The sequence below is a fragment of the Simochromis diagramma genome, unplaced genomic scaffold (assembly GCF_900408965.1).
Source record: "Simochromis diagramma unplaced genomic scaffold, fSimDia1.1 OVJJ01000205.1, whole genome shotgun sequence".
Taxonomy (NCBI): domain Eukaryota; kingdom Metazoa; phylum Chordata; class Actinopteri; order Cichliformes; family Cichlidae; genus Simochromis; species Simochromis diagramma.
In genome coordinates this window covers 16,757,477-16,779,424 of record NW_024386782.1, presented here as the reverse complement: position 1 = coordinate 16,779,424, position 21,948 = coordinate 16,757,477, and the positions used below count along the sequence as shown (strand labels likewise).

At 41.1% G+C, this 21,948-nt stretch overlaps 2 protein-coding genes and 1 long non-coding RNA gene across 3 annotated transcripts; 1 reads left to right on the top strand and 2 right to left on the bottom strand.

Annotated features, from left to right (window-relative positions):
• Positions 1-312: 312 nt before the first annotated feature.
• Positions 313-18,049, bottom strand: scp2a (sterol carrier protein 2a). Its single transcript, XM_040022360.1, has 16 exons — positions 17,878-18,049; positions 16,554-16,608; positions 16,355-16,426; positions 16,005-16,136; positions 15,626-15,690; positions 14,716-14,842; positions 14,517-14,580; positions 14,344-14,430; positions 14,063-14,213; positions 13,822-13,969; positions 13,363-13,470; positions 11,403-11,556; positions 11,143-11,239; positions 7,254-7,383; positions 4,179-4,258; positions 313-1,123 (listed from the first exon to the last, which is right to left on the bottom strand). Exons 1-16 carry the CDS (start codon positions 17,998-18,000, stop codon positions 1,028-1,030), a joined length of 1,689 nt encoding a protein of 562 aa, XP_039878294.1. The 5' UTR covers positions 18,001-18,049; the 3' UTR covers positions 313-1,027.
• Positions 18,008-21,182, top strand: LOC120727825. The gene is made up of 2 exons (XR_005694589.1): positions 18,008-18,119; positions 20,568-21,182. It is a non-coding gene; the product is annotated as an uncharacterized LOC120727825 (long non-coding RNA).
• On the bottom strand, positions 19,604-21,740 carry czib (CXXC motif containing zinc binding protein). Its single transcript, XM_040022362.1, has 8 exons — positions 21,631-21,740; positions 21,461-21,544; positions 21,207-21,263; positions 20,987-21,068; positions 20,872-20,903; positions 20,714-20,791; positions 20,172-20,237; positions 19,604-19,935 (listed from the first exon to the last, which is right to left on the bottom strand). The coding sequence occupies exons 1-8, from the start codon at positions 21,634-21,636 to the stop codon at positions 19,858-19,860; spliced, it is 483 nt and encodes a 160-aa protein (XP_039878296.1). The 5' UTR covers positions 21,637-21,740; the 3' UTR covers positions 19,604-19,857.
• Between the last annotated feature and the right edge of the window lie 208 nt (positions 21,741-21,948).

Below are 21,948 nucleotides of genomic sequence, written 5' to 3'. Positions count from 1 at the left end.
GTGTTGGGTGGGGCGGGGGGCTAAAGTAAGCTGGCTGGAGGCTGGATATGAGCAATTAGGAACAGCCTCGATCTGGCAGAAGGGACGCTGTGGTGGGTGGAGGTGAGGGAGGCCAATGGGGAAAGGTCGGGATCAACTTGGAAATAAATGGACAAATGTGAGGGGGGGGCGCTAAAAGGGGGAAGTAGGACAAAGGCTGAGACAACGAGGTCAGAAATATAGAAGCAGATTCCCTTTGTTCGGTTTTTGTGGAAAGATGGTAAACGCATGAGTGTGTGGATGACACAGAATGAGTGGATATGCTCAGTATGATTTAAGCTTAAGAATCCTTTATTTCCTTACATTTTTCTAGTGCATATACCAGTTTACCTTTTAAACCTCAGATACAACTGCACACACAGAGAAGGTATTTCAAGCAGATTTGTCTTACACCCCCTTTACTAAACATTCAGTGACAGAGTAGAAAGTATCAACACCAGCTCTAATCATTCCTTTCTTATATAACAAAATGTTATTTTTGTTGCATAATTCATTCATCTTAGATTCTTCTACACGTTTCATACATCATGAAATAGAAATATGGACAATTATACAACAACTCCAAAAATTGTTAGAGATTTTATTCGTTTCATTTTAAAAAACCTGGATTTCGTTTACAGATGTACATTTTGTGCAAAACTATTCCTCAAAAACCCCCAAATGCAATTCTTACAGACAGACTAGGGGACATTGAGATTGTGAATACATTATTAAAGAAATTAAAGGAGCAGCGTGTGAGTATTTCCGTAATTTGAACTGGCTGTGAGTAGTTCACACATCACGTTAGGCTTAAAGAACCGACATAATCACTGAACCATGCAGTGTGCTCTGATATCAAAGCTGCAGCTGGAAATCAAACTTAATGGACTTTCAACACCAAGCATGTCAAGGTATTTGACAAATCATCGGTCAGTTAGTTCAATTCAACAGGCAGATTTCAGTTTTTCCTACAAATTTGCGTTTAACATGAAGAAGACAGCCAAGGCTCTCACAGCTTGGCCTTCCCTGGTGCAATCTGCAGGTTCTGCAGCTTCATAGCCATGCCCATGTTCCCAGCGACCTTCAGCTTTCCCTTGAAGAACGCCTGATGGTAAAGCAGTTAAGCATGAGGAAATTTAAATTTTCTAATATCACTTAAAAAGTAGTGGTAGGTTTTTAAATGACATTTTCAGTCTAACAAAATTTCAAATTGAAATCATTATCATCATCATCACTTAAAAAAAAAAAAAATACCAATGCATTTAAAACCTTAAATCTAATAAAGGTTTCTGGCTACATAGAAGAGTTACTACAATTTTTAATATTCAGCATTATCATGATCTTTGTGGACCCTATGCCTGTTTTTACGTGTGTCTCAATGCTCAATGGCCTGTGCGCTGTAGGGAGTAGTTCAATATATACAAAGGCACTGATGTCTAATTGATGGGTGGATATGGCTGCGCTGGAACAAAAGCATTCAACTTTGCAACTGACATTCACTCTATCAATATTAAATGTGGGGCCAGCACTCTATGCAAGCCTGGTAGTGAGACTTTAAAACCATTTTAGGAATTCCCCTGGGAAAAAAAAAAAAATTCAATACTGTAAACAAACAGCAATCAGACAGTGGTATTTGACCTACTACAGGCGCAGACAACTCTTACAGAAAACAAATTCTCTCTATGACACAACAGATGGGTTAGCTGCCCCAAACACCCGCAGCAGAATGGAGCAGATTTTGTCTGCTGGTGGATGATTGTAGTCTGTCGGGTAGACACCAACTGAGGGGATTCAAAGCGCCTTCCTGCCAAATCTGTTTGGGTCAACTAAACAAACGCGCAGGGTGCATGTTCCTGTTTTGGTTCGCTTCCATTGGGGGCTGACGTAAAAGCTGTCAAACTCTGCTGTCACACTACAGTAAAAATAGGACGGCAACCTACTGGCGATTATCGGGGGGGGGGGGAGAGAAGAAAAAAAACCCTCCAAAACAACATATCTATACACAGTCTGAGTTTATAATGTAATATGGGCTGACCTATATATGTATAGCGCTTTTCTAGTCCCTAAGGACCCCAAACCGCTTTACACATTCACACACTGGTGATAGCAAGCCAAACCAAATCATTGTAGCCACAGCCACCCTGGGGCGCACTGACAGAGGCGAGGCTGCCGGACACTGGCGCCACCGGGCCCTCTGACCACCACCAGTAGGCAACGGGTGAAGTGTCTTGCCCAAGGACAGAACGACCGAGACTGTCCAAGCTGGGGCTTGAACCGGCAACCTTACGATTACAAGGCAAACTCCCAACTCTTGAGCCAATATCATCTTCCAGGATAGAAGTTCTGAAATCCAGGTGGTGATTTTATGCCTGTTAACAATGTTCCCTCTAAGCTGCGCACTGCTGGCACGGTCTCTGCGCACAGAAAATCTGCATTGCGCACAAAAAAAAAAAAAAAAAAAAATCTAACTTGAATTGAAATTAAAATCATTACTTTAACAATTCTGTTTTGCAGTGTTAGTCAGTGAGTGACTGGCTGCTCCCGTATGGGATTAGAACGAGGCCACTTTATCCCATAGTCCAGCCAATAATGCGATTCACATACGCAGCTAATCAACGTCGTCGACAGGCTATGACAGCGTCCTTATGTGCCGACACCGGTGTTGTAGCTAGCAAAGCGGCGTGGCTGATGTGGAGTGAAGCCACGTTAATGACAACGTGTACAACCATTGGAGATGTGAGCAGGACAGACGGAACAATTGACGGAAAAAGTGTGGACTTTATACCAGTTTTTAAATTGTGTTGATCGGCCACGTAAAACCGGAGTTATGATAAAATTATATGCAATATTTGTTTGTTTTTTCCCTGAACACTATCGTTGTTTATATTTACTGCGGGAAGAAACTTTTTTACATTTTCATTGTAAGTGGGCTAAAGCAGTTAATTAAAAGTAGTCTAACATAAATGTAAATGCTGTAATTTGATTATTTTAATAAACCATGTAACTTGGGTGGATTCCATGCTGGCGTGACCACAGTGCACACGTCTGATGTCGCTCACAGTGGTCCAAGGGATCGCTCAGGGAGTTTGTGTGTTCGCTCAGACACATGAAAAGTTAGAGGGAACATTGCCTGTTAATCTCTAATCTGGAGTCTAATGTGCTCCACAGCTGTTACCATGGTGATGTGCCTCAGTAAGAAGTGAACCACCTTCAGGAAACCCATGAAGTTACCTGGATAAGACGAAATCCTCCTTAATAGTACCGGCCTCAGACCACGTGAACCAAACTGCAGATGTAAAAGCATCTTCACAGCACTTAGGAAACTGAGATCTACAGTTTCTGAAGAGGAGCTGGAGAGGCTAGATCTCCTCTTTCAACTTTTCTAATTCTCAGTTTTCATCACTCAACAAATCTGCCTGGATTGCCTGTAAGCAGCTCAAAATGCTGCTGATTGTCCTTCCTGTTGGCCAGCCATACAGCCTCATATCACTCCATTACTAATGTCCCTTCCCTGTCGCCTTGCAGCATTTAGGATCCTGTATGAAGTCCTCGGTCCTATCTACAGAGTACTGCATTACAATGAGGCTCCCTCATATGCAGCTGAGCAATTTCACTGCTCTTCTCACTCATGCAGGTCAAGCAATCTAAAAATCTAGAAGAGATCATCAGAGGGAGGGTCGCCTGCTCCCACCAGGTTTACCAATTCTGTGGACTCTTAAAAGTTTGTTTACTTATGCATTTCAGAAACTTTTCATGCTTTTGTGGGGTCTACATTTTGTCTTTTGATTCTTGTACTTCTCTTAAAAAGTTGGTTTGAATAATTTAATTATGCAGTTTTGTTATACAACATTTTTGTGCCCATTAAATTCTTTCATATTTTTACAGCGTAGATTATTTCATATCCAAGACGATTCCTGTCTTTGTAAAGTGCTGTATAAATGAATAAATAAATAAATAAATAAATAAATAAATACTGTTTAATTCCAGTTCACAATAAATGAACTAACCCTAATGTAATATAAATAAATAAATGCTTTACTGTAAAAATGTTAGGAGCCCCACAGCATGAATTCACTTTTACAGTCAATGTAAAAATATAAGATATCCTTTCCCTTACTTAGACAAATAAACTTTATTTATAGTCATTATTATGCACACACCGTTTGTGGGTTCAGCTTTCCTGTCATCAGATCCAGCAGATCCTCGTCATTCAAGGATAATGTGCAGTCTGCCTTTTTACCTAAAGCAAGACATTAAAAGATGCATTTATTATTTATCTGGCCAACAGCATTTCAGGTGAGCCAAAACTAAAAATCTGCACACACAAAAACAACTAACGACATACTCTACACTGAAGGAAGCAGCACGGAGGAATGTTTGTCTCCGCAATATAGTACAGAAAGCACACTTGGCATTTCCATAACACTGCACTGATCAGCCACAACAATAAAACAGGCAGGAGGAGTGAATAATTATCTCATTACTGCGTCGCCAGTCGAGGGCTGATGTAAAGAATAAGATGTGACTGCTCCCTTACTGCCTTTGAACAACAAGAATATAAGCAGAAAGTCACAGCCGCAGTTGGCTGCACAGCCATAAATCCAAGGTCAGAAGTGACTACACTGGCCATGTGAGAGTCAGAGCTCAACCATCGAGCATGGAAGAGGTCCGATGAGTCATATTTCCATTTACTAAGAAAGAGATGGCAGCACAATGCTCTGAGCAATGTTCTCCTGGGAAATCTTTGCTCATACATTTAATGCATATTCATCTGACCACATTTACCCCTTTATTCCCACTTCTATACCCTGATGGCAGTGACATCTTTCAGCAGGATAATGCACCCTTCCACAGTGCCTCCACACACAATACTGTTTAGCGATGGCTTGAGGTGAAGTTGTGTTTCAAGGCGTCTTAACTCAATAGAGCACAGGTGCCAAACATGAGGCTCTGAGGGCCAAAATTGTGCAGACAAAGACTGGACAGCTAGGATAGATATGAAAGCATGAATTTTTAACTTTAACAGTATTTTCATAAGTTTTCCAGCTTTTCCATCCATGGTTATTCATACTACACCACAGGAACAGAAAACTATTAACAATTTCTATTTCTGCTTTTTATTTTTTACTTTCTAGTGATTTAACAAAAACTTTGTTTTCTAATGACAGGACAGTCTGGGCAGTGAGCTACCAGAACTTCCTTTGCAGTTTTACACATTTGTTTCTTTCTATTTAAGCCCAAAGAGTCGTGGCAGCAGATTTCTTTCATTTAGTAGAGCCAAACCTCTTATGTAGAAAAACTGAGACGTACTGCTGAGGCTGCACTTCCTTTTCTATTACTAGTGTATCTCGGGGAATAAAATATGCAGGTAAACTTCTTTACACTGACAAGGGCAGTTCCACTGGTCCGGCTCACTCAAGGTCAAAGTGGGCTGTATGTGGTCCGCCATGTAAAATGAGTTTGACTTTCCTGCAATAGAGCGCCTGTAAGATGAGCTGGACAAACAAACCCAATCCACAGAGGCTTCACTTCACAGCTCAGAAGCTTTTGACTCAAAGCAGATTCTTTGAGTCTGTTACCACAGGACACCTCCAGAGACACAATATTAGGCAGGAAGCTTTAATGACTTGGCTGACCGAGGCATCCATTCAGTGCAATTTGTTTCACAGCTCAGAAAGCATTATGACTCACTCTTTCTATATTGCATAACTTAATATACTACTTTCTACTGTTAACACACAATACATTCTGTTTCCATCATGCTTGAGCAAATAAAGATGGTGGACAGACAAAATATAAAAACTGAAATTTAGATGGGCACCATGTTTAAATCAGTCCAATAAGGGGAGATGATAATGCAAATTAAACCCTGTTCAGTCTTCAAAGTAAGACTGACCACACTGCCTCAAAATCTCCTGTGTCAGCTTCATTAAAGATGTTATTAGAGCTATCTGAGAGCTGCAGTATCCTAAAATCTAGTTCAACTTTCACTAAAAACAGCACAGCAGTGTGCTTGCAGAAGTTCAAATACTGGTCCTGCAAACCAGCAAGAAAACATTCAAGTGTACTGGGTTTAACAAGCCTGCTGTTCCCACTCATCGGTTCAGCTTTTTATGTGCAAGAGAACTTCTTTAACTGTTGTTATGATTGCAGCGGTTTTCAAATTTTGCTCCTAACCTAACTTTTAAACTCGTGCAGTAATGTTGGACCATAACGGAGGGAAAAAATGCATATTGAAAACCTTTGAGTGGAACAGCTTGTACATCTTAGATTTCCCTGAACATTTCTTTCTATTTTCGAAACATTCAGTCGTATGGACAGAGTGGTGATTCAGAAATAAGGGCTTGGAAGTAGCAAGCATTACAGGGGAGACCATCAAATGATGAGATGCCCATTTACCAGGATGTGCCTATGAGTACGGATGCTACGTGTGTGTGTGTCTGTGCAGAAATCAGCTTGTAAAATAAAAAAGTCAGAATGCAGCTCTTCTAGCAGTACCTCTTTTACACACATCAGGTCATTATTGGAATTAAGCTTGTTTGTTTCCATTTGGTTCATGTTTTGAAGTCCCCTGTAGCATCTGCATTTAAATCTAAATTTTAAGGCGGATAATGAAGTAGCTGAAACATTTTCACCGCTTCAGCTATTCCATTTTACCTCCAGCACTCTGCAATCTTCCACAACGATATCTACTGAAGATTATTAGTTTTTTTTGAAACCTCTATTTATTGTAGGGGACTGAACACATTTCTTTTTGAGCTTCGGAGAAAAAGAGCAGAACACTTTCACTCCCACAATACAAGAGTTAAAAAGGCGACGCTCCGAGGTGTTCGCAGGCTCCTCAGGGAATAATAAAGCCTTTTGAAACGCTCTCTGAAGTCTTCAGACAAAGAGGGCTTTCCTGACAGAGGTGTGAAACAAAATCAAGCTCAGCCACAATCGCAGCAGTTCGGGTGATTTTTATCTGCAAGCTGCTTTGCACCCCAACTACATCCAAGCCCCTCTCCATGCTGCTGCTGCTGTTCTTAAACTTTACATGTACACAAGAAGAAGGACAGGGAGGTCCAAGAACAGAGCCATACCTCCCAAATGTAAAGTACTGCAGACGGGAATAATTCTGAATATCCTAGCAGACCTTATCCTAAGGGTGTAAAGACTTACAAAATAATGATAATTAATCAGCTGCAAGAAAAATATCAAGAGTGTTACAGGACTTTAACAACAGCCTCACATACCTGGGTCGTTTGTGACAGAACCGTTACCGTTTTTCACGTCAACAATCCAGGTCGCCTCTTTCCCACCTGGGCCGTCCTTCACTTTAAATGCAAACACTCCACCAATCTTCTTAACAAGTTGCGCTCCCTCCTGCAACAACAGGGTTTGAGTTCCTTTTAATGAATGATTGCATACAGGAAGTGTAGACAGGCAGCAACAGCCCACACAGTGCAAATTAAATTCTACAGCCATCTATTTGTTATACACACAGCTTGACATGAATAGTTTAGATCATGTTTCGTGGTTTCGCCTGAGAAAACCTCTCAAACTCCACGGTCCTGATGGTGACCAGAATAATACACCACCACATCTGATTGAAATTGCTGTGCAGCTACAGGGAGTGCAGAATTATTAGGCAAGTTGTTTTTTTGAGGAATAATTTTATTATTGAACAACAACCATGTTCTCAATGAACCCAAAAAACTCATTAATATCAAAGCTGAATGTTTTTGGAAGTAGTTTTTAGTTTGTTTTTAGTTTTAGCTATTTTAGGGGGATATCTGTGTGTGCAGGTGACTATTACTGTGCATAATTATTAGGCAACTTAACAAAAAACAAATATATACCCATTTCAATTATTTATTTTTACCAGTGACACCAATATAACATCTCCACATTCACAAATATACATTTCTGACATTCAAAAACAAAACAAAAACAAATCAGCGACCAATATAGCCACCTTTCTTTGCAAGGACACTCAAAAGCCTGCCATCCATGGATTCTGTCAGTGTTTTGATCTGTTCACCATCAACATTGCGTGCAGCAGCAACCACAGCCTCCCAGACACTGTTCAGAGAGGTGTACTGTTTTCCCTCCTTGTAAATCTCACATTTGATGATGGACCACAGGTTCTCAATGGGGTTCAGATCAGGTGAACAAGGAGGCCATGTCATTAGTTTTTTTTCTTTTATACCCTTTCTTGCCAGCCACGCTGTGGAGTACTTGGACGCGTGTGATGGAGCATTGTCCTGCATGAAAATCATGTTTTTCTTGAAGGATGCAGACTTCTTCCTGTACCACTGCTTGAAGAAGGTGTCTTCCAGAAACTGGCAGTAGGACTGGGAGTTGAGCTTGACTCCATCCTCAACCCGAAAAGGCCCCACAAGCTCATCTTTGATGATACCAGCCCAAACCAGTACTCCACCTCCACCTTGCTGGCGTCTGAGTCGGACTGGAGCTCTCTGCCCTTTACCAATCCAGCCACGGGCCCATCCATCTGGCCCATCAAGACTCACTCTCATTTCATCAGTCCATAAAACCTTAGAAAAACCAGTCTTGAGATATTTCTTGGCCCAGTCTTGACGTTTCAGCTTGTGTGTCTTGTTCAGTGGTGGTCGTCTTTCAGCCTTTCTTACCTTGGCCATGTCTCTGAGTATTGCACACCTTGTGCTTTTGGGCACTCCAGTGATGTTGCAGCTCTGAAATATGGCCAAACTGGTGGCAAGTGGCATCTTGGCAGCTGCACGCTTGACTTTTCTCAGTTCATGGGCAGTTATTTTGCGCCTTGGTTTTTCCACACGCTTCTTGCGACCCTGTTGACTATTTTGAATGAAACGCTTGATTGTTCGATGATCACGCTTCAGAAGCTTTGCAATTTTGAGACTGCTGCATCCCTCTGCAAGATATCTCACTATTTTTGACTTTTCTGAGCCCGTCAAGTCCTTCTTTTGACCCATTTTGCCAAAGGAAAGGACGTTGCCTAATAATTATGCACACCTGATATAGGGTGTTGATGTCATTAGACCACACCCCTTCTCATTACAGAGATGCACATCACCTAATATGCTTAATTGGTAGTAGGCTTTCGAGCCTATACAGCTTGGAGTAAGACAACATGCATGAAGAGGATGATGTGGACAAAATACTCATTTGCCTAATAATTCTGCACTCCCTGTATAATTATTAAGCAGTTTCTGTCGCCTGTAAATCATCTGAATCTGTCAGGATTCAGATGATTAATCCTGTAAAAGTGTGACAAAGAATACCCTACAGTTTACAGAGAACGTCTGCCTTCTCATTCTTCTCATTATTTAACCATACAAGTCCTGGCAGCTAATACAACAGAAATTTATGGAGCAGCTAGCTGAGAAGTTTTGTTCCAGCTCATTAACTTTCTGTACTACATGGATTTCACCACAATAAAAATGATCTCTCCAGCACAGATCTGATGCTCTTGAAATCCATGTTGCATTATGGCATGCGTGTTAGCTTAGTTAACACTGAACCGTCAGCTTTCTCAAAAACAACCTAAAGTATTCTGGGAAGAAGTGAGAACATCATTCAGAAGTCTGTTCCTTGAACCCAATGCTTGTAGACGTGGGTGAAACCAAAGTTCCCCGAGAGTAACTGGTTCTCATATTCCACTCATGAGCACTTCTTTTTTAAAAATGTAACATCTGAGGGAGCAAGGGGTCACAGGCAGGACTGAGCAGAATGCTCATCTTTAAGAATATACAACGCTCAGAGAAACTGAACGGAGCACTTTTTAATCACATCAGTTAAACTTGGGGGATATTGATGAGGTCAGTTAAGTAGCACAGTTTTAGCTACTTTGGTATTAATGAAATTAACAACTGTTGCACCAGAGGGGCAACAATGAGGTAAACCACTGCCATTGGCAGAAAGTTTGCTGAGTCTCCCAGCACAGTCTCAAGATCATGGAAGCGATTCAAGGGGACAGGCAGTTACTCTAGGAGAGCTGGACCAGTATCTGCTCCTTTGTGCTTGGAGGAACAGGATGAGCACTGACAGAGACAAGATTGTCCTGTGCTTCTTTTTTTTTTTTTTTTGAGATGCTGTAATGAAATTTCAGTTAAAATAGACTAGCATGCTGCATTTTCTTCCCACCTTTAATTGTCAGGGTGTCTTTGAATTCAACCCTCTGTAGGTTGATCATTTTCAGTTCCATGTGGCATCCCTTTATTACGCAGTCCATATCAGTATAGATATCCAGCATGATTTCCTTCCCCGTTGAGATCTGGTGTGTTTTCAAAGTGTTCCTTGATTATTTTTTTGCAGTGAGTATCCTCCACATTTAAGAAGATACTGCTGCCATACATCATTACTGTGGAGTGGCTCTCCTCTGAACCAAGACCCAAAGTGTCAGCCAACTCCATGAGCATGTTTTTAGTAAACACATCAACATGAAACAAGCAAAAATAGTTTCTTGTGCAGTGGAAAAAGTCCTTACTGCGATGCACATATATGGAAAATCACAGTTGGGTAGGCGTTCAGGCACCTTTCTCTGCATTGTAACTCAAGCAGGTAATAGCTTCGCTAATGCACACAATTACTGATACCACCTAATTTCTTCTGTTATGTCAAAGCACGATTAAAAGCCTTGAACACCGAGTACAAATTCTTTCAAACCAACATCATCACACACGCTTCACACAAACACACCGTCAGTGTTTAAGATTTTGTATCTTTTTAAACGCATTAATCGCAGCATATCCAAAGCACAGCATGTATCACATGTGTCATACTGCTTTAAATTTGCTCTACAAATTCAGTTTACATTGCCGCAACACTGTATAAATAAACCTTTTTGCAACTATGAGGTCGTGCGTGTGAGTTTCATATCGACAAACTGTGATTTAATTTATAAGAAAAGAAAAAAAGAGACCAACGTATGAAACACGTTTCTATTAGAGGCTTGTGGTCATGTTTACATGTCACGCAACTATCAATAATGACAAAGAAGAAAGAAGAAAATCTAATACATGAGTGGATTTAACTGGATGCACACTCATTAAGTCTATAAGAGCAGACACAGAGTGGCTAATTGAAAATATCACAGTGACATGCTGTCACTAATAGGTAACCGCCTGCTGTGACACTACCTACCTGCTGTAGATGTTTTTCAATCTCTTTAAAGACAGGATAAGCTTTAAACCCTTCCAGACCGCTGCCTGAGCTGGTGAGAACTGCACCCACGCGGGACCTGAAGGAAGAAGAAAAAAAACTAAACTCATGTATGAGTTAAAGATTTCCTTTAGAACCTGCCTCGGCAAGTTATTCTTTAAGATAAGAAGTGAAAATGCTCCTTGCTGTATGAGAGGTATCCAAGTGAACTAATAACAAATCATTGGCAACTTCCTGCTCACCTCGCCTCCTCTGGGAAACCCATCTTGTAAAGTGCGACAACCACTGCTCCTCCCAAGCCAATGTTGTGCTGCAAGGCCACTTTTGCCCCAGAGACCTGCCTTTGCCCGGCCATCCCTCGGAGCTGCCAGCATAGCTCTGCACACTGGGCCAGACCTGTGAAAAGGCGAAAAGGCATGGTAAACTTAGTAAACGTGGTTAACCAAGTTTACCTCCTAGATCACACAGACTTTTAATTTAAGAAAAATTATTATTTACCCATGTGACATGAAAGTGAAGGTTATTAGTATGATTTCTTTTTAAGATGATCTGTTTTAATTATGCTAAAATGAATTTTCATTTTTGTGGGCTTGCAAATTTTTTTATGCCTTTGTGCAACTTAATAATGAACATAAGGCTATACACTTAAGTTTTCAAAAGTATTTACACACAGTAAAATCATCATTAATGTAAAGTATCATAGCTGGGAAGTTATTAAGAAACCCGCACACCCACAGAAAATGAATCCCAAAAGTAACCGTAACAACGTACCATACAAAACTTAACAGGTTCAGGACAAAGAAGCTGTTTCGCTGGATTTTCAAAATATCTACAGGTTGCAGTAACAGGAAGGGAAAAGCTGCAGTCAATATTTATTTTACAATTCTTACTGAGAGGGGTGACAAAATGACTCCTAATCTGTGAACTTGCTCCCTAATCTCACCAGTGGCAGCTCCAGCACCAACCAATGCTACAGCTAAGCATTTCATCCCATCTGCTTAACGAGCTTTCGCATTTCTCCATTATCCCAATGAGCTAAGGAACTTAAGGCTAAAAGACCATGGTGCATCTCTCACATTCTGCGGCACTCGCCTAATTCTTTTTCATGTGGACTTCTGTGAGAGTGTGACTTTGCTTGAATGCCAGTTGGAAAAATTGCCACATGGTTCAAATTGGCACTTCATCAGTGAAGAGCCTGAGGGCATCTTGTCAGATCCATAATTTTCATCCAATGTAAAAAACCTTCACGTTCAAGACTGTTTGTCGTCACGCCCCCTCAAATATGAACTCATCTGCAGTAAATTCCCTCCCAAAAGCTCTTTCATAGTACCAAATTGTCATCAAAAGCCATTTGATTCAATGGAGGATAAAAGGGTGTAGTCATTCACCAAATACTTCGACCTATGAAACAGTGACATCTCAAGGTCACTGGATGAGATGTCTACACATTAAAAACTAAATATATAAATAAATAAATAAAATATATCACATCCTCCTGAGGTGTAGGTTGCTTCAGGCAATTGGCTGTTAGCATCTCTGCTCACAGTGTTACTGGGGGAAGAGGTCAGAGACTTACAAGCAAGATTTAGAGCAACACCATGGATCAGACAAAGCTTAGCTGAGTGGGGCACTCGCACGCTGGGAGTGTGACCCAGGAGACACAGGGAGTGCTGATGATATGGGCAGGGCGAAGTAATGGAAAAAAAATACAAGCAATACAATTAAGATGATAATTCCAAGATATTTGGTAAATACGGGTGAAGTGATTAATGGCGTTCGCACTGTTTGGCCTGGTTATCTGTCCTTAGCGAGTGCATTTTTCCATGTTTGAGTCCATTACAGACGCTGGGCGAGCCAGCTGCACAGTTTGCTCAGTCTTGTCCCCCGACGATTTAAAACGCAGAGAGATTACAGGGGAAGCGTGCCAAAGTCACAGCCGGCTGCTCTCGCACATGCAGGCTTGTGATCACTTTTACCCAGTGTCAGTGTAGGTGGCCGTTAACGCAAGACACATGCCACCTGGTGGGCACGGTGGAAATCGCTTGTCAAAGTTTTCAAAGTGCATCCAGAGAAAACACTTGTTTGTTGAGCCTGATTTGTGAATACGAAACGCACGTGGCTACGGGACGTTTTTAGTTCAAACTTTTTTTTAATTTCATCACTTACAAATGATTTGCATCAAGAGTCAGAGTCTCTTCTTACCTGTGGCACCAAGAGGATGTCCTTTAGAGATGAGGCCACCGCTGGGATTGATCACAAACTTGCCTCCATATGTGTTGTCCCCTCTGTCAATCAGCTCTCCAGCTTTACCTGTAGAAACGGTACATTTAACTTCTTAAAAAGTAATTTATCTGTAGGCGTACATCCATGTGAGGTAACATGACCTCACTGATGCTGCACTACAAGATCATCTGGGCGGTTCAGTAAAGCTGAATTAGCCGACATTAAATTTAGATATAAAAACTTTGGGAATTGTATCAAAATCATTTAAGTTCCTTTGCTGCCAATATGGTCATTAAACAACACTGCCACCTGCTGCTCAGTCAACGCAAAATACCTTAACATATCACCAGGGACAATTCAGGGGAAACACTGACATAAATTGTGATAGAGGCTCAACATATGGAGAATACATCAAGGTTTGATGAGATGCAGTCTTACCCTCTGGACACAACCCCAAGGCCTCATACGTGATGAGCTCATTGGCTGAGAAGCAGTCGTGCAGCTCGACCACATCAACGTCATTTGGCTTCAGACCAGCAGCCTCGAAACACTTCTTAGCCGCCAGCTGGGACATGTCATACCCCACCTGGATAGGAAAAGTGTTTGTCACCATCAACCCAATTATTTGTTTGTTGTCACCAGTGTGCGTGTCAATAACTTTCAATTTCAGATTTCTTGCCATTTTAATGCAGCTGTTCTCTTCAAATGTGGACATCAGGTCGGTCACCATCTCCTGGGCCACGATCTCCACCGCCTGGTTCTGCAGGTGGTATTTCCTGACAAAGGGCTCGCTGGCCAAAACTGCTGCTCCAGCACCATCTGATGTAGGGCTGAGAGGAAAAGAAGACAAGAAAAAAAAAAAAAAAAAAAAAAGAGGCATGGTTGTCAGAAAGTGAAATGATTATCAGTAACCGATGATAAGAATCTGTACTTCGATCAACACTTGTGTAAGTTTCTTACCAGCACTGCAGGAGCGTAAGAAAGTCAAACACCTTCCTGGATTTCATCACCTGCTCCAGACTGTACTCATCCTGGAACTGGGAGTACCTGCGTGTACAAACACAAATATTTACACCCTCGTTTGAACAAAAAAAGACCAATATGAACGCTGAATGCGGTCAGCTGTGTCTTACGGGTTATTGGTGGAATGTTTGTGGTTTTTCCAGGCAATCTTGGCAAAGTGTTCTGGCTTTGTGCCTAAAGGAGAATCAAAAATACTGCAAACACCGTAGAGAAAATGCCATAATGTAAAATGATGACAACAATGAAGATTTTACAATAACATTCCTACTGTAGTCTGTAGGAATTGCTTTGTTTGGATGATATGTTTACCATATTTCTCCATGTGCTCCCTGCCGGCATTTCCAAACATCTGTGGTGCTGCTGGCGCTGCTGCCATCCCATAGCGGTTGATCATCACCTCCATGTGCTTGTCCATGGGATTTGTCCTATCCATGTACTTTAGAAAAGAAAAAAAATGCAATAACAGACTAAATTTTCCTTCCACATATGGGCTCTCTAGTTCCAGAAGGATATAATTATTTGACATTTTCTTGAAATTTTTAGTCTGTCTCTCCCAGTTTGACCCTGATATGGATTTGTAAAGACAGGAAGTTAAATGTAAATCTTTACCCATCGTGCAATGGTAAACAATCCTTTGCAAAATCTTTAGATCCGGGTCTGAATTGACTCCAAAAGTTAATCACCAAGTTGGGCAGAGCCCCACATCTGGTAATGAATTAACCAAACTACAAGTAAACCACGTAACGTCCTTGTCCACAGTTATTAGAAGTCAGTAGAAAATGCTAATCTCCACTCTCCACTGTGATTGTACAAAGGAAAACGGTATGAGCAGAAAGAAGGATCGCAGTTGCTGAATTGCAGTCTTTTATTGCCCGATGCTTTTTATCAGCCATTGGACTTTAACGATTGAAACACAAAACTTGGCAGCCCCCAAAACTGTGGACAAAAAGTCCCCAGAGGCCAAGTCAATAGATGACAGTGACCGGGCTTTACACATGCAAAAACCCAGATAATGCTTTCCTTTTAACAGCTTTCATTCTCAATAAGAGGTTTCTCTGTATTATGTGACCTCAGCTGATTTTTCTCCCCCCTCTCATCCATCTGGCAAAATTTCAGCCAAGTCAAACATGAAAGATTGCAAAATAGCTGTGAGGGCTGACTAGGGGGTAAAAAATGTTAAAACATACAACGTGATCAATTCCTGGATGAATGTGCATACCTTTGCAGACAGAGAGCCCCTCTCCATCTTCTCAAACCCAAGAGCAAGCACACAATCAGAAAGACCTGCAAGAAAACATTAAAGGCAGTGAATAAAACTACTGATTATAGACGGCGCTGAAAAGAATATGCAGGTTTGAGTCGGCTGATTTGATTTTTACGCTGGATCCTCTCCTGATGCAGCCCTAAAGGGCCTCGTCTCTCCACCGGAGACTGAACTGGGGATCTTTCACTTGTTATACACCATTGAGCCACAGTAACACTTCAATACTTTGAATAACTAGAATCCAAAGAAGCCACTGTTTATCAAGTTTCACCACAGCCTTCAGGTGTTATAGAGCAAACTACCTGCCACTGTTAAAACCTCCTGGCTGACTCACCTCCCTGGACCAGCTGGCGTGCCATGAAGAGAGCAGTGGAACCTGTGGAGCAGTTGTTGTTGACGTTGATAATGGGGATGCCGGTCAGACCCAGGCTGTGGTAAATGGCCCTTTGTCCACATGTGGAGTCACCTGGAATAGAGAGGTAGGATGAGATGCTACTCTTCACTCATTTCACTTTAACTGTGCTGAAAAGTACATGAAAGAGGCTTAACAAAAAAAAAAAAAAACAATTTGGAGCATAAAACAGGAAAAATAAAAAATTCACATTTTCACATATACAGCAAAGTAGACAATGTGAATGCACATACTATATTGTTAAAAATATAAATATTTATTCGAGGTTTTACCATAGACGTATCCTACGCAAGCTTGTTCAATGGCAGAATATGGGATTCCTGCATCTGCTAGAGCCCTTTCACCTAAAATAGGATGTAGAGATACAGCAATAAAACTTATTACATGTTTTACAACAGCACAAAAACAATAAATATCAAGATCTGATATCTATGAATGAGTGGATGACCAATAATCTGTAAAGATCAGCACCTGCTTCCTTGGCCATATCAGGATAGTCACCTTCCCGTGCTCCAGGCTTGTCAAACTGCAGCAAACACACACACAAAAAAAACCTCAGGTCAGTGTGACTAAAGAATGATTCAAGATTTTATTTTCAAAAAACTTTTCTGTAAACACTTTATTAAGTGTGGAGAAGTCTACAGTCACTCTGCTGATGCAACCTAAACATGCACCAGGCAGCAAGAACATTAAAACCACTGACGGGTGAATGATACTCATCATCCTGTTATAATCCAGTGAATGTTCTGCTGGAAAACCTGAAGTCCTGACACTCATGTAGATGTTGCTCTAAAACCTTTTGTACCACCCGACCAAACATTGCTGCAGAGCAAGCACACACCTCCTCCATAGCAATGGCGCTCCCCAACAGCAGCAGCTTCCCCCAGCAAGACAGAGTGCCCAGATGCACTGCAGAACGGCTCAAAATCAAGAACTTCTTAACTTCTAATCTGACTTTCTAATGACCCATTAAATACATGGGTGTATAAACCAATATATTTGATTTATACATGCCTCCTGCTGCACGTTTCATGATGTGAACAGACTTAAAGGACAAAGAGCAGATAAAAAAGCTGCGGTGGCATAATTGTAATTAATGTCATTAATGCACAGAGGTTTAAAATGATAGAAAATTATTTGTGTGCACTGTTCAGAGAGCAGAACAGTGCACACAAATAATTGTGTGCATAAACAAATATACCCTTCTCCACCAATATCACTGTGAGGGACATATTTAACTTTTCAGGGACCTGAAAGCATGAGGCTCGTTCAGGTTTGGAGGTTGAAGCAGCTTTTGGAATTAAAGTGTCCACCTTTAGCAGCCGGAGAGAAGACCTTTGGCACAGTTTGTAATGCTGTTGACCATGAACTGTGGACTCCACGTTTAGTCTCAGCGAGTAATGAATACAAACCAGACCTACTGCCATCACACTCACGAAAGCTGGGTAGGTTTTAAATTGTAAACATGAACTACAGCAATTTGACTTTACTTCGGCTAACTTAGCTAGCTAGCCTTTCAAAGTGTACTGACAGCTATGACACAGGGTTTTTTTTTTAGACCTTTGGACACAGCATGAGCACAAATAAGCCCGACAGTCCCCAACACCTCGGATTTTGATCCAACTGTCCCAATGAGAGCAGAAAAGTCCCAGCTTAAGGTTTTAGGTGGACCGCACTGAAAGAACCGAAATCTTGGTTTAGGTAATCATGCTAGCCTCTCCGCTACACAGCGCCGTTTCTCGCTGTTTTACAGAGCAGCAGGGTGATAAACTGCTAAAAAATAAAGTAAGATTACCTTAGTCATGCCAACTCCTATGACAAATACTCTGTTCTTCTTTCCAGGTGCCATGGTGCTTCTCTGAGTCCACTCACACAAGTGACGTGAAAATCCGTGAACACGGCGTAGTAACTGGGACATAAACGATCTTCAGCGTGGTGGCTCCTGATGTGACCAATGAGAGCCCGCGGTGAGAAACATAAACACGGAGAGAAGCGGGCCTGACAGCAGCGGGTACAGCAAAGATCGTCTATGCACAAGTAGGTGTGTCACTCTGTGGGAATACAATACCATTAGTAATAAGTTAGAATAAAGCTCTTAAACATCTAAACAAAAGCGACTTTTCTATAAATATGCGTCCTCAAACATAACGTCCACCAGATTGATAGCACTGCATATATATACAACTACCATGAGGGTTTTTTTTATGGTTAAATATTGGAAGTTTAAGAACTCACAAGCCTGTGTCCCCTGTGATCATTTGACCTTTATCGTTTGCGTTATCTGATTACTTTTTGTAAGGCGTTGTCGGACTAAATTGTTATGCTATGTTGCTATATCGTTATGCCAAAAATTCATTTCCGATATTTAAACCGTTGTAAATGACTTTTTGGCCTATAGTCCATCAAATATCCCTCTCATGTTTAATAACAAGTTATTTTGAGCTACATCCTGTCACAAGGTAGAAACTGGAGTTTTTCCACAAACTAATGCTTATATATCCTTTATTTATGCACGGTAAAATGTGTCACTGATATTAAATATGTCTTTTTAAGAGCGATGTGCAGAAACAAATATATCACAATTCTACAGTTATTTTAAGTGGTCAAAAGGGGTTATATCAATGCAAAGTCATAACGATGCTTGCAAAAAGGTCTTTTTTTAAATCTTATATTTAACCCCTTTAGAAATCATGTTGACTACAACCTATTTACAGACATAAGCAAAGACGTTAGACATAAAAAAACACAAACATCAGTTTTTGACACAAAGCAGCCTTATAGTTAGGTTTTGTTTTACTTTTACATATCTAGATACGTCACTTTAAGGGTAGCTTTTTATTATTTCAAAAGTACACGCATGTGCAGATATTAAGTAGCAACTGTTCACACTGAACCACGCGTCTACTGTGAGATAAATCCTGACAGGAGAAATTAGTTGGAAGTTTGCAGCACTCTGCAGGTACACAGTAAGACCTCTTCAGTGACTGATACTTTCTTTTGATAAATTCACCCACAATGGGTCCTTGTCTCAATCTGTATTGTCTATAAAGTCCAATTTAACACATGAAAAGGATTTGTATGTTTTCCCAGGAGGAGGCCCCGGGGCAGACCCAGGACACGCTGGAGAGATTATATCTCTCGGCTGGCCTGGGAACGCCTTGGTGTTCCCCCGGACAAGCTGGAGGAGGTGGCTGGGAAGAGGGAGGTCTGGGCTTCTCTGCTTGGGCTGCTGCCCCCGCGACCCAGCCCCGGATAAGCGGAAGAAAATGGATGGATGGGATGGATGTTTTTCAAGTAGAGTTGCGTCTTAATTTAATTCCCAAGGTTTAACGTTACTTGTCTTTTTATTTAACTCTGAAGTGAGTCATACATAATTATCTCTTAATTACACAAAATGTGTGGAGGACATTTCAAAGTGTATTCTCCATTAGCATCTTTAGCATATAATGTGAAGTACCTCATACTACACATCGTCAGTCTTGTATTGCTGTTTGAGGAGCAAAAGCAAAGAAAAACCTCAATTCAAAATGTTCATCCTTCATTTTTATTGAGGGACTGAAAAAAACAAAACAACCAAAAACAAAACATCCTCTTAGCATGTTGATCAATCCAAGACACGTGTACAACAACCTGTTGCCTTAATCCGCACACCTTCATGTTCGTCGTCAACCAAAGCGCCGATCACATCTCCGTGTCGAGGCATTCCCCGTCGCCAGGAATTGGGGCAGAGGAGGTTTTCCTGCAGTGTTCCTCTAAGGCTCAATGCATGGTGATATCAGCACTTGATGAACTGGTGTGTGACCTCATATATCCCCACAGACTCACTAACTTTCTCATCGTAGTCGGTCCAGTCCTGAAATGTTTTTGTTTTTAAAAACATGAGCGAGAGAAAGAACTGTAGGGATTATTTTCAGATAAAGTGCAGTGATTTTCACGAGTTCAGTGAAGATAAATGAAAGAGCGCACTACCACAGGAAATCAATCACATATCAGTGAATTGTATCCTGCTGTGCTAAACAAACAGCTGAAAGTCTGCTAAAGGTCAAGTTTACTTTCTCGCAGTGAGCGATTAGTTTCTCCTGCGCTTACTTTTTCTAGCAGGTTGATTTCAGGAAACGGCGTTCCAGACTCGGCTCCTTCTGCAGCAAAGCCAGCCTGGAGGAGGGTATTACAACAAGTCAAAGTCACGCCATTATCACAGTGTTACCTAGAACACACTACCAGATTGCATAGATAGCATCAGCTTCATTACATAACATAAATGATAGAGCGAAAGAGGTTCTTGCAGGGTTGAACCCTGACACACTGTCACAGGCAAACAGCACTGGTGTGCTGGACATGTGCTCTACAAAGCAAGCCCAGATTTGGCCGATTACCCTCTCCAAATGTTTATGACATCAAATATTGTAACCTCAACTTTTTTTTATTACATTGTTGTAATAAACGGGCAAAAAGGTGATCCATCAAAAACCTTTTTTCATACAGGATAAAAATGAACCGACATCAACTAACATCTGGATGACAGTTCTGGTGGAGAGTGGCTCTGGCTTCATGGATGATGACACAATCTGGGTTTTATCTCCTCCAGTTCATATGGACAGTTGTGGAAATAGGACAACAAAGATTCTCACTTGTGGCTGGAAATCAACGGGCTCCAGACCTCGACACTCGAACTGCACCATCGTCTTGAAGGTTTCGCTGTTCTCGGCCTTCAACCCAGCAGACACGACGCAACATTAGAGAAAGAGAAACTGAAAAACCTGAGAACTGACCGTGGACGTTTGCTTACATTGTAAGGTGTGATTGTGTCTCCCAGAATATCTGTAAGGAAAAAGTTGACATTTCGTAAGCTTTTAACTCTGCAAATTAAGACAAGATGAGCCGGACGTCATGTCACGGCCTACCGATGGAATTTTCCCTGGAACAGAGTTTACACTTCTGCACCATGCTGGCGCTTCCTCGTCCTCCCTTGAGTGGCACACTCTCCTGTGAAGGCAAACACAAAGTACAGGTGGTATATTATATACGTGCAATTCTATAATAATAATAATAATAATAACAATAATAATAATAATAATAATAATAATGTTAAACTGAATAGAAAAATTGCCCTTTCTTCCTTACCACCAGAGTTACATACTGCCATTTATCTGGAATTTCTCCACAGTTTCCACACTTGAGCTAAATTTAAGGCAAAACAAACAAGAAACACATAAATGATCTTTTAAAAAATAATGTTTACATGTTTCATTATTTAGTGAGTATGTGTCAGCATTACACATGGTTAAATTAAGGAAATGATCAAAGATTAGCAGAGAGGAAAAGTGCATGATATTTTATTATGGATGAAAACAGTTTAGCATGTTAGCTTCTCATACCTTCAGGAACCAGCGGAAGTCGTCCCCCAATGGTCTAACATTGGTGACGTTCTCCAGGGTGGCTTTAAACTGCAGTCCAAATTTCTGCCATGCACAGGACAGAATAGGTGGTTAAAACTAACATAATAACAGCAGGAATTACCCCAGAGACACGCAGCAGCAGTACGTACCACCATCTTGAAGCTTCCCCGCTGACAACTTCCTGAGGCATTCAGGACACCTCGTAAATTCTAACTTCCAAACCACTGACAGCTATTTTAAATTTTGCATTTTTTTCAGTTCATCTCAAAACAATCATAACATAGAAATAAATAGTCGTTATAGGGATGAATGCACCATGCTTGCAGGTGACTAATAAACTAAAAATAAGTAATCTTTTATTACGTATCTGCTCATTTTGTTGCCTAAATGAGGCATTTCAGCTGTTTCTACTAAAATTTTGCATTAAGCTCAATTACAAAATCTTTCGGCTCTGATGGCCGTCAGAA

Excerpts from the sequence above, each read along its gene's own strand:
- scp2a (XM_040022360.1), bottom strand. The coding sequence starts at position 18,000 with ATGTCCCAGTTACTACGCCGTGTTCACGGATTTTCACGTCACTTGTGT. Across the intron at positions 16,609-17,877 it reads TAGGAGTTGGCATGACTAAG|TTTGACAAGCCTGGAGCACG; the intron begins GTAATCTTACTT and ends TGTTTGCTGCAG. Across the intron at positions 15,691-16,004 it reads ACGCCAGCTGGTCCAGGGAG|GTCTTTCTGATTGTGTGCTT; the intron begins GTGAGTCAGCCA and ends GTTTTCTTGCAG.
- czib (XM_040022362.1), bottom strand. Across the intron at positions 20,904-20,986 it reads TTCCAGGGAAAATTCCATCG|ATATTCTGGGAGACACAATC; the intron begins GTAGGCCGTGAC and ends TTTTCCTTACAG. Across the intron at positions 20,238-20,713 it reads CCGTTGATTTCCAGCCACAA|GCTGGCTTTGCTGCAGAAGG; the intron begins GTGAGAATCTTT and ends ACCCTCCTCCAG.